Source organism: Neophocaena asiaeorientalis, unplaced genomic scaffold (genome assembly GCF_003031525.2).
Source record: "Neophocaena asiaeorientalis asiaeorientalis breed wild unplaced genomic scaffold, Neophocaena_asiaeorientalis_V1.1 scaffold129, whole genome shotgun sequence".
Taxonomy (NCBI): domain Eukaryota; kingdom Metazoa; phylum Chordata; class Mammalia; order Artiodactyla; family Phocoenidae; genus Neophocaena; species Neophocaena asiaeorientalis.
In genome coordinates, this window is record NW_020172446.1 from 6,179,796 (window position 1) to 6,192,695 (window position 12,900).

Genomic DNA, 12,900 nt, shown 5'->3' on the forward strand with positions numbered 1-12,900 from the left:
ACAGGACACATTCCTGAGCCTGGAGCCTCCTACCGCTCCGGGAGCCCAGAGGCCATTTCCTGCTTCCCGAATCCACGTCCCCGGGCTAGGCTTGGAGACGATGCCGCCATTTTGTCTCCTGCTCCCGGCCTCTGTGGGCGGCGGCAGAGGGTCCGAGAATTCCAGCCCCCCGTTGCCCCGCCAACTCACCGTCGTATCGCTCAGCCTGCTCGGCCAGCTTCGCCTGGTACACCAGATCCTCCCGATCATCCATAGCGGCAGCGGCTCCGGCAGGGTCTGCGCGACGGATGGAAGCGGATAGCGTCTCCAACTCTCAGCCTCTCGCTCAGCGCCCGGGCTGCAAAAATGGCGGCGCCTCAATCCGGGACTTCCGCCTGCGCACGCGGACAACTGCTCAGCTCTATGGCAACCGCTCCCTGGCAACTGGCGCGGGGGGCGGGTCCGCGAGCTAAGTGCCCGAAGAGGCTGGAACCAGCTAGACGCCCCTCCTCCGTGGGCTCAGCGGCTGCTCTAGGCGGGAACTACGACTGCGGGGAGGGAGAGCGCCACGAGGGAGCGAGGGAGGCCAGGTGAGGCCAGCTTGGACTGCTCCAGGAGAGAGTGAGCAGGAGAGCTTCTACTGCGGACTGAGAAACGAGAGGCTGTAACGGTTTTTGAAATCGCAAGCTTTCCTCTCCGAAACCAACTTCTCTCCCATTGCCCCTGTTTTCTCAGCCAAGCCCAGTCCTGGCCCTTATTCAGACTCGTTTAACTCCGGGGTAAAGAGTTGGGCCCTGCTGTGGTTGATAGGGGAAGGAGGGCTGCAGATTTCACACCTGACCTTCGCACTTTGCAATCTTTTCCTGTTCCTCTCCCTCAGCCGCCTTTTTCCCTTTAGGCCCACCATGGGTAGGAACAGGGAAGTTCTTAGAGGAACCTGGTCTGGAGTGCAAGGTGCAGAAGAGTATGTCCAAGATCAGACTGAGATCCAGGAGGCAAGAATGGGAAAGGACCTGGTCTGTTTTGCTTCCCAATGGATTCGCAGCACCTTGTACTCAGTACAGTATGTGTTGCAAGACTAAGGCTTAGGTAATTAGAGCATATGCCGTGTGGTAAAGTCTGCAATAAACGTGGAATAAAAAGCTTGGAACAAAATTATGAGGAGCCCTGGATGGCGAGCTGAGCAGTGTACACCTTATTCAGTGGGCGCAAGGAAGCTACTGTTTGATGATTTTGCGAGGAGGATGACACCGTCAGTTATTCTTTAAAAAGATCATAAATATTGTACAGCAGTAATTAAAGAGCAGCATGAATTATCAGGTTATTACAATAATACAGGCAAAAGGTAATAGAATAGCAGTGAAAATGTGAAAGAAAGGATACATAGGAATAGTACTACAGAGGGAAACCACAACAGTTTCCGGCTAATCAGATTTGAAGACCTTGTGAAGGGAAAAAAATTAAAATTGACCTTCAGTCTTCCCACCCTGAGTCACTGGGATAATGAGTGGCAGTACCATTAACAACAAAAAAAGGAATGCTAGGAAAATTTGACGACGGAATGCAGAGAAAAACGTGAGTTCCTTTTATCACATGTTGGTTCTAAGGTTCTCACATATCACTAAAGTAGAAATAACAGGCATGGAATTGGGAAAGGGGACTGGCATTCCAAGCTGGAGGGAGGCTGCAATGGAAGCAGCTAGAGAATGTGTGGAGGTAGGAGGACAAACAAAACCTTGGAGAATACTTACTTTCAAGTGATAGGAGAAAGCAGAAGAGCCAGCAAAGTTTGGCTCCTTAAGCCCCTTCACACTTTTAATACACCTTATCAAATGTCAATGATGAATGACTAAGAATCAAAAGACCTGGGTTCTAGCCCTAATTCTATAACTAAACAAATGTGTGACCTTCAGAAAGTCATTTCACCTCTGAGCTTCATGTTCATCTGTAAAGTTAACCGGAGACCATATGTTAGGCCACAAAACAAATCTTAATATTAAAAGACTGAAATCAGGGCTTCCCTGGTGGCACAGTGGTTGAGAGTCCACCTGCTGGTGCAGGGGGCGCGGGTTCGTGCCCCGGTCCAGGAGGTTCCCACGTGCTGCGGAGCGGCTGGGCCCGTGAGCCATGGCCGCTGCGCCTGCGTGTCCGGAGCCTGTGCTCTGCGACAGGAGAGGCCATGGCAGTGACGGGCCCGCGTACCGCAAAAAAAAAAAAGATTGAAATCATACAAAGTGTCTTTTCTTGTCACAAAGGAATGAAGTTGGAAATCAGTAAGAGAAGGAAAACTAGGAAAATCTGCAGATATGTGGAAATTAAATAACACTGTTAACTAACTGATGGGTCAAAGAAGAAAATACAAGGGAAATTAGAAAATACCTTGAAATGAATAAAAATTAAAATACACTATACCAAAAATTATGAGATGCAGCAAAAATCCTGCTAAGGGAAATTTATAGCTGTAAATGTCTACATTAAAAAGAAGGGGACTTCCCTGGTGGCGCAGTGGTTAGGAACCCACCTGCCAACACAGGGGACATGGGTTCGATCTCTGGTCCAGGAAAATCCCACATGCCGCAGAGCAACTAAGCCTGTTCACCGCAACTACTGAGCCTGCACTCTAGAGCCCACAAGCCACAACTACTGAGCCTGCGTGCCGCAACTACTGAGCCCACATGCTGCAACTACTGAAGCCCATGCACCTAGAGCCCCTGCTCCGCAACAAGAGAAGCCACAGCAACAAAAAGACCACACACCGCAACGAAGAGTAGCCCCCGCTCGCCACAACTAGAGGAAGCCCACGCACAGCAATGAAGACCCAACGCAGAAAAACAAACAAAAAAATGTTAAAAAAAATTTTTAAAAAGCAGGAGGATCTTGCAGGTTGGGTCAGCCTGAGTCTTTGGTCCTACTCCCATATGCTTCAAAGCTTTATTAAAAATATTTGGATCCCGGGCTTCCCTGGTGGCGCAGTGGTTGAGAGTCTGCCTGCCAATGCAGGGGACACGGGTTCGTGCCCCGGTTCGGGAAGATCCCACATGCCGCGGAGCAGCTGGGCCTGTGAGCCATGGCCGCTGAGCCTGCGTGTCTGGAGCCTGTGCTCCGCAACGGGAGAGGCCACAGCAGTGAGAGGCCCGCGTACCGCAAAAAAAAAAAAAAAAAAAAAAATTTGGATCCCTGTGAAGCCCTGCTATACACAAGTTTACCAAGAGGTTTGGGTAGGAATGGAGTTGGTGGGCTTCATTTATAAAATCAGGAGTACTGGGCTTCCCTGGTGGCGCAGTGGTTGAGAGTCTGCCTGCCAATGCAGGGGACACGGGTTCGTGCCCCGGTTCGGGAAGATCCCACATGCCGCGGAGCAGCTGGGCCTGTGAGCCATGGCCGCTGAGCCTGTGCGTCCGGAGCCTGTGCTCCACAACGGGAGAGGCCACAACAGTGAGAGGCCCGCGAGAGGCCCGCGTACTGCAAAAAAAACAAACAAAATCAGGAGTACTGATAAAAGAAGTAAAGCTTTGCAATTTGACTGCTCATGATGACTGTGAGCAGTCCTGCGCCTGCTCATGGTCATCATTAACCAGCTTTACTTGGAGGGAACGTCAGTCTGGCTGTAGATTTCAGCAAGCTGTCTCAGATGGGAACCTGCCACTGACCTGCTGGCATGAATAAATATACCTGGTGAGATCCACACTGCCTACATGGGTGTTCCTCCCTCAGCCCCCATGCCCATCGTGCTCTGCGTAGATCTTTGTGATGCAGCACGTACAGTCAGTCTCACTGAGCAGTCTCATCCTTAGGAAACCTGAGGGAGTGAGGAGTAAATATCTCAATTAGGGCGTAGGAGGTAGGAGTTGGGGATCAGATCTCAGCACTCACACTTCCGGTGTTCAATAAACACTTGTTAAAGCGGTGGGGGGGGGATAAATTGGGAATTTCGGTTTGGAATTAACACATACACACTACTATATATAAAACAGATAAACAATGGGAATTCCCTGGCAGTCCAGTGGTTAGGACTCATTACTTTCATTGCCGAGGGCCCGGTTCAATCCCTGGTCAGGGAACTAAGATCCCAGAAGCCGTGTGGTGCAGCCAAAAAAAAAACCAACAGATAAACAACAAGGACCTACTATATAGCACAAGGAACTATATTTAATACCTTGTAATAACCTGTAATGGAAAAGAATCTGAATACATATATATATATATACACACACACACACACACGTAACTGAATCACTTTGCTGTACACCTGAAATATTGTATATCAACTATACTTCAATTAAAACATATATGTGTTAAACAGATTTTTAAAAAGAAGGCTCTCACATTGATAACCTAACTGTACAACTTAAGGAACTACAAGAAGTACAACATAAGGAAATAAATAAAAAATATTAAAGTGGAGATAAGTAAAATAGAAAACAGAAAAAAAAGAAAATCAACAAACTGAGTTGGTTCTTTGAAAAGATTAACAAAACTGAAAACCCTGTAGTTAGATTGACTATGAAAAAAAGAAGACTCAAATTATTAAAATTAGAAATGAAAGTGAGGACGTTATCACCAACCTTACCGAAATAAGGAGTGTAAGAGTTTTATAAATTGGATAACAAATGAAATGAACAAATTCCTAGAAACACACTGATATCATGATACAATAAGAAATATATATTTGGTCTTTGTCCTTGGTTCTTAACAGAGAGCTCCTAAAACTCTTGTACGGGCATACTTTGTCTTGTTGCACTTCACTTTATTGCACTTTGCAGATACTGTGGTTTTGTTTGTTTATTAATTAATTTTTGCTGTGTTGGGTCTTCGCTTCTGTGCGAGGGCTTTCTCTAGTTGTGGCAAGCGGGGGCCACTCCTCATCGCGGTGTGCGGGTCTCTCACTGTCGCGGCCTCTCTTGTTGCAGAGCACAGGCTCCAGACGAGCAGGCTCAGCAGTTGTGGCTCACGGGCCTAGTTGCTCCATGGCATGTGGGATCTTCCCAGACCACGGCTCGAACCCATGTCTCCTGCACCAGCAGGCAGACTCTCAACCACTGCGCCACCAGGGAAGCCCGATACTGTGGGTTGTTTTACAAATTGAAGGTTTGTGGCAACCCTGCATCAAGCAAGTCTACTGGTGCCATTTTCCAGCAGCACTTTTTTTTCCCCCTAATTTGAATGTATAATTGGTTGTATTAACTCCAGGTAGTGTCAAAAATGAATTAAATTATAGAACACCCAGTTGGTATCCACAGAGAATTGGAAAACTGCTTGATGTGGAAAACACACACACTTGGTAGCAGGAATGTTGTGTGTAGAAACAGATTATTATACACACAAACTACCAAAACTGACTCGAGAAGAAATAGAAAATCTGAACTGATGTATAACAAATAAGGAGATTGAATCAGTAATCAAAAACTTCCCAACCGGTCTCCCCTGGTGGCGCAGTGGTTGAGAGTCCGCCTGCCGATGCAGGGGACACAGGTTCGTGCCCCGGTCCGGGAAGATCCCACATGCCGCAGAGCGGCTGGGCCTGTGAGCCATGGCCGCTGAGCCTGCGCGTCCGGAGCCTGTGCTCCGCAACGCGAGAGGCCACAAGAGTGAGAGGCCCGCGTACCGCAAAAAAAACAAAAAACAAAAAACAAACTTCCCAACAGCACAACAATGTGAATGTATGTACTTATGCCACTAAACCATACACTAAAAAATTATTAAAAGAGTAAATTTTATGTTATGCATGCTTTACCACCATCAAAGAAAAAAAAATCTTCCAACAAAGAAAATCCCAGGACTAGATGGCTTCACTGGTGAATGTGTCTACAAAACACGATAAACAATTAACACTAATCCTTCTTAAACTCTTCCAAAAAAATAGAAAACTTTCTACTTCATTTAGTTAGACCAGCATTACCTGGCCTCTAATACCAAAGCCAGACAAAAACACTACAAGAAAAGAAAACTACAAGCCAATATCCTTTATGAATACGGATGCAAAAATCTTCAACAAAATAATAGCAAACTAAATTCAGCAGCATATTAAAATTAAAAGACCAAGTAGGATTTTTTTTTTCTTTTTGCGGTACGCGGGCCTCTCACTGCTGCGGCTTCTCCCGTTGCGGAGCACAGGCTCTGGACGCGCAGGCTCAGTGGCCACGGCTCACGGGCCCAGCCGCTCCACTGCACGTGGAATCTTCCCGGACCGGGGCACGAACCCGTGTCGCCTGCATCGGCAGGCAGACTCTCAACCACTGCGCCACCAGGGAAGCCCCCAAGTAGGATTTAACCAAGGAATGGAAGGCTGTTTCAAGAAATTCAATCCATGTAATTGATACCCTACATTAACAGAGTGAAGGGGAACAAAAAAAATCATCAGCTCAACTGATGCAAAAAAAAATCATTTGACGAAATCCAACATCCTTTCATGATAAAAATAATAAGATAGGAATAGAAGGGAACTTCCTCAGCATAATGAAGGCCATATTTGAAACTCACAGCTAACATCATACTCAATGGTGAAAGACCAAAAGCTTCACCCTAAGATCATAAACAAGATAAGATGCACCCTTTTGCCACTTCTATTCAAGCATAGTTCTAGAAATTCTAGCCAGAGCAACTGGGGAATAAAAAGAAAGAGAAGGCATCCAAATTGTAAAGGAAGAAGCAAAATTATCTCTGTTCACAGACATGACCTTGTATGTAGAAAACTCTAAAGGTTCTACAAAAAAAAAAATGGTAAGAAAATAAACAAATTCAGCAAAGTTGGAGGATACAAAAAGCAACACACAAGTCGGTTGTATTTTTATACAGTCGCAAATGAACAATACAAAGAGGAAATTAAGAAAAACAATTCTATTCATAACAGTATCAAAAATAATAAAATAGGAATAAACTGATCAAGAACGTGAAAGATGTCCTGGAAAAACTACAAAACACTGCTGAAAGAAATGAAAGGAAACCTAAATGAATGGAAAGACACTCCGTGTTCTCCGATCAGAAGATTCAGTATTGTTAGTATAACATTATTACACAAAGTGATCTACAGATTCAATGCAATCTCTATCAAAATCCCAATGGCATTTTTTGCAGAAATGAAGTGAAACAGCTGAATTTGCTGACCTCTAGAAATCCCTCCCAGACACATCACAGCAAAGGTGATGGGCTCTGCTCCTGGAATCCCTGGGTTCAATGGCTCCTTATCACCTGTGCAATGGAAGCCTATTACTCAACTTATTTACACCTCAGTTTTCTCACCTATAAAGCGAGAACAGAATTTTCCTTGTAAGTGCGAGATTGAAAGAAAAGAACCTGATACTCAATGAATGTTAGCTATGTTTATTAATGTTTGTATGGTTCACGCTTGAGCAAGAACCAGAAGTTAGTGTCATAAAATACAAGTGAGAAGCGTTCAAAAATAAGGGGATGGTCGAATTAAATTCTCCAGAGACATCAAGATTAGCACTGAGGAAAAGCCACTGGTTACTGCAATTAGGTCATTAGTGACCTTCATTCAAGATCAACTTCAAAAGGGTGTTGGAAGCCAGACTGCATTTGGTTGAAGCACAAAGAAGGCGAGAACGTGGAACTGGTTAAGTGTAGGGTTCTCTTGAGAAGAGTAGCAGTGAAAAGGTAGAAGGTGATCATTTCATAGGGGTGATCCCCCAATAGGGGTAGCCAAATCATAGAGTTGGTCCAGATGTTCGGAAAACCCACCCCACCTTACAAAGCTGGCCTTGCTGCCATATTGACCACAGGATATGCAGAGATTAGGAGTAACATCTTTTTAACCACTGGGTCTTCTCTCCTGAATAGTCTCCCAAGACTGGCTAAAGTCTATCTGAAGATGCCTTTTCAGAAACTGCTGAAAAGGCAGAAATCTGAAAACCTTAGATTGATCCTCTGACTGTACTGCCTGTTCTCTCAACCAACAGAACTAAAAGGGACAGAAATTGTGGACAGGGCAACAAAAATATAAAGAGAAATATTTATGATATAGCATCTGGGATTATAAACTGATAAAAAAAAAATCATGGTGCTGAACTGAGGGGTGGCTCCCGCAGTATGGTACTGCACTTCTCATGCTGCTGTGTTGATGGATATGTCACCAACATCACCAAGTCAATAGATCACACCCCTAAATAGGAGTCTTCCAACTTTATTGAAGAACCTCCTTTAATAGAAATAACTCATTTGACCTGTCTTGAGGAAATAATCGCCGACACATGGCAGTGTGCTAACCACTGCAAGAAGGAAATAAGATGTTAAAAAATATGATTACTCATTGCCTACAGGATCTTGCAGTTTAGGGCTTATTTTTTTTAAAAGGTTATTGTGTCTTTGGACTTCTCTGTTGCCGCAGTGGTTAAGAATCCTCCTGCCAATGCAGGGGACATGGTTTTGAGCCCTGCTCCAGGAAAATGCCACATGTCACAGAGCAACTAAACCTGTGCCCCACAACTACTGACCCTGCCCTCTAGAGCCTGCGAGCCACAGGTACTGAAGCACGTGAGCTCTAGGGCCCGCATGCTGCAACTACTGAGCCTGCGTGCTGCAACTGCTGAAGCCCACGTGCCTAGAGCCTGTGCTCCGCAACAAGAGAAGCCACCACGATGAGAAGCCCGCGCACCACAACGAAAAGAGTAGCCCCGGCTCACCACAACTAGAGAAAAAGCCCGCGCCCAGCAATGAAGACCCAACGCAGCCTAAATTAAATAAATAAATAATAAATTTATTTTTAAAAAAGTAACAATCGACTACTTGAATAAACAGTAAGTCCAATAAATAACATATGCATAGGATATAACCTGGTAATTCATATATGAGGAAATTCAAGGAGTAAATAAATGGAAATAGATTCATTTTCACTGGTAATAAAAATATACAAAAAAAGTGGCTGAGATATACTTTTTTAAATTTTTAGGGACTTCGCTGGTGGCGTAGTGGATGGGACTCCACGCTCCCAAAGCAGGGGGCCTGGGTTCAATCCCTGGTTGGGGAACTAGATTCCACATGCATGCCGCAACTAAGAGTTCGCGTGCCACAACTAAGGAGCCCCCAAGCCGCAATGAAGACCTGGCGCAACCAACTAAATATTTTTTTTAATGTTTTAATTCTTTTTAAAAATTAAAATAAAAAATTTAATTGTGGTAAAATACACATAACAGTTATCTTAACCAATTCTAAGTATATAGTTCAGTAGTGTTAAGTACATTCACATTGCTATAGGAGGCATACTTATAAGCATACTAAATTATCTTTTATTTTTTTAATTATTTATTTTTGGCTGCATTGGGTCTTCGTTGCTGCATGCGGGCTTTCTCTAGTTGCGTCAAGTTGGGGGCGGCTACTCTTCGTTGCAGTGCGCAGGCTTCTCATTGCAGTGGCTTCTCTTGTTGCAGAGCATGGACTCTAGGCACACGGGCTTCAGTAGTTGTGGCACGCAGGCCCAGCAGTTGTGGCTCTCGGTCTCTTGAGCGCAGGCTCAGTAGTTGTGGTGCACGGGCTTAGTTGCTCCGTGGCATGTGTGATCTTCCTGGACCGGAGATCGAACCCGTGACCGCTGCCTTGGCAGGCGGATTCTTAACCACTGCACCACCAGGGAAGTCCACTAACTTATCTTTTAAAAGTTTAATGGTGGGGCTTCCCTGGTGGCGCAGTGGTTGAAAGTCTGCCTGCCGATGTAGGGGACACGGGTTCGTGCCCCGGTCTGGGAAGATCCCACATGCTGCAGAGCGGCTGGGCCCAGTGAGCCATGGCTGCTGAGCCTGCGCGTCCGGAGCCTGTGCTCCGCAACGGGAGAGGCCACAACAGTGAGAGGCCCGCGTACCAAAAAAAAAAAAAAAAAAAAAAAAAAGTTTAATGGTGGTCCACACTTTCTAGGTTATTCTGTTATCAGTGTTGACAATTGGTAAACGTCCTTTGGAGAGCAATATAATCATGGTGGTAACAGCCACGACCCAGTAGTCCTACTCCTGGGAATTTGTGCTAAAAATAATTCAGTTGAACCAAAAGGCTATATTCATGAAGATATTTGTAATACTTTCCTATAACTACTACAGCAAATTACAAGTTTTGTGGTTTACACACAAATATTTTATGTTTCTGGTGGATAAGAAAATCAAGGTGTCAGCAGGACTGTGTTCCTTCTGGAGGCTCTAAAAGGGTTTCCATTTCCTTGCCATTTCCAACTTAGTCTGCCTGTGTTCCATGACTGACTGCCCCTTCCTCCATCTTCAAAGTGCCTCATTGCAACCTCTGGATCCACTGTCACATCTTCTTTTTCTCACGGACTCCTCTTGTATCCCTCTTATAAAGCCACTTGTGATTACATTGGGCCCACCAAGATAATCCAGGGTAATTTCCCCAAGTCAAGATCTTCAACTTAATCACAACTGCAAAACTCTCTTTGTCATGTAAGGTAACAAGTTCCAGGGATCTGGATGTAGACCTCTTTGGGGGACTATTATTTTGTCTCCCACAGTATCACTAACAGATTTTGTTAGTATCATCACAATAACATTATTATACCCCAGAAGATTCACATTTCTTAACATCATCTAGTATCCAACCTGTGTTCACTTTCCCATGTTTGTCTGGTGTTTTTTTCCAGTTGGTTTACCTGAGTCAGGATACAAACTAAATTCACAGAGAGCGTCAGTTGATAGGTCTGTGAAGTCTCTTTATCCATAACAGATATCCCTTCCTGTCCTTTTTCATGTCACTGATTTCAGAAGAAACTGGGCCCTTTGTTTTACAGAATATCTCCCATCCTGGATTTGTTTCTTCAGCTTCTTATGGTGTTATTTAACTTGTTCCCCTATTCCTCACATTTCCTGTAAACTAATAGCTGGATTAGAGTCAGGGTCAATTTTGGGGGGTTTGAATGCCTCAGAGGTGATGCTTGCTGTGAGCTTCCTGTTGTATCAAAACAGAGACAATGTCTTGTTCGCTTTTAGTGACGTTAACACTGAACAATGTTTTTAAAATGGTTTTATTAAGATATAATTTACATACCATACAATCCACCCACTTTAAGCATACCATTCAATATACCATTAGTACATTTACAGAACTGTACAACTACGGCCACAATCTAATTTTAGAACACTTCCATCACCTTAAAATGAAACTGTGAGCGCATTTACAGTCAATCCCCATTCCTACTCTCAGCCCCAGGCAACCATTAATCTATTTTCTCTATATATAGATTTGCCTTTTATAGAAACAAATCATATTTGGGGTGCTTCAATGTTCTGATCTGTTAACTTTCAGTTGGTTTCTGAATTCGATTCAGACATATTAACCTAAGTCTTTCTTTTTTTCTTCCTCCTGGTTCTCTCAATCCCTCATTCATTTATCTTGATCCACTTATAAGAACAGTGTTTTGTGCTTACTTTTCTTGCTTTGTGCATTTTGTGCCATCTCATGTTCCTCAGAAACCATTTCTCTGCTACCTGAGGTTGAGTATCGGGGCCCTGCTAGCCCACAGGGCACTTCTGAGACATAAAATAGGTGCCCTTTCCACATATATGCAGCCCTAGGGGCTCAATGCTTAGCAAGCAAAATGTGCTTTTGAATTTAAAATGATGCCTCCTGCAGGTTGATGAAGCCAGGGACCAGACCTGCTTCTTGGCTAGCCCAGTGCAGGTTGGATTTCGGCTCCACTCCTCTTTGCTCGGCATGTCCTTGGAAAGGGCATCACCTGCACGTCCACACGCAGCCATACTGCTAGATAAGACTAGACATTCACCTCTCCTTTACAACAGTAAATAGACGTTTACTATTAACCGTTCAACAAATATTTGCTGAGTGCTTTCCATGTGCTAATCATGTGAGATGCTACAGATAAAAGTTAATAAAGTGGACACAGCCCCTTCCCTTATGAAGCTTCCTGTCAGAGTCTTCATTCTCAGTGACATTTTTGCAAGTGCCTTTCTTCTCAAACAGTCCCCATGGTCCAGTTCCAAACACCTATTTTAGCAGGTACTGAAAATCATGATTACACATGCAAAATGTTCAAGTTACAAAATAAAATGAAGAAAAACTATGAACATTTGGGTATTGACTCACCCAGTGATGATGCTTCCTAGGAATCTGTGCTTCTTCACACATTTTAGTCAAATAGTTTCTTTGGGGTAGCTGTGTAGCTTCCAAAAGTAGCCATAATCCTTCACTCTTCCTATATCCACACCCCTTTGCAGTAAGACTATATAGCTTCTCCCATCAAGAGGTGAAATCTATTTTTTCACTCCTTGAATTTGAGCTGGCCTTATGACTTGCTTTAAGCAATAGAATGCAGTGGAATTGACACTGTGTCAGTTCTAAGGCTAGGCCTTATGAAGCCTTGTGTGATTCCATCTGTTCTCTTGGAACCCTGTCAATAGCCATGAGAACCAGTGTGGGCTGCTCTGTTGGAGGATGGAAGATCACAGGAAGCAGAGACTAAACTCGGTCAGCTGAGGGCCATCCAAGACCAGCCAGCCCCCAGCCAACCAGAAGCTGACCTCAGATACATCAGTGAGACTAGACCAGACCAGAAGAACTGTCCAGCAGAACCCAACCCAACCCAAACTGCTAAGCTGTAGAATTGTTAAGATAAATGATTGTTGTTTTAAGCCATTAAGTATTGATGTGGTTTCTTTTGCAGCAAAAGCTAACTGACACTAACTTTAAGTCCCTAGGAGTAATACTACCCACTGCTCCCACTTGGCTTTTGATGACCTCTAGCCCACCTATCCTGTTTTCATTCTTTTGTTCAAAATACATACCCTGGGTATCTGCTGTGTGTCAAGCAGAGCTGGGTGTTGGAAATACAATGAGAAGTCTTGGTCTTGTGACAGACACACGCACAGGCAATTTCAGTTCAGCGTGACAACTGTAAGCACATATTGCCAAGAGAGGACATGGAACAGATACATAACCCAAATCAGAGTGTCT

The 12,900-nt window shown here is 44.4% G+C and overlaps 1 protein-coding gene across 1 annotated transcript in view; it reads right to left on the reverse strand.

Annotated features, from left to right (window-relative positions):
* Positions 1–360, reverse strand: part of YWHAE (tyrosine 3-monooxygenase/tryptophan 5-monooxygenase activation protein epsilon) — a 45,394-nt gene extending 45,034 nt beyond the window's left edge. The window contains exon 1 of the mRNA XM_024734597.1: positions 190–360. Within this exon, the coding sequence (XP_024590365.1) occupies positions 190–253 (64 nt within the window). The 5' untranslated portion in view covers positions 254–360. The remainder of the gene's footprint in view (positions 1–189) is intronic.
* Between the last annotated feature and the right edge of the window lie 12,540 nt (positions 361–12,900).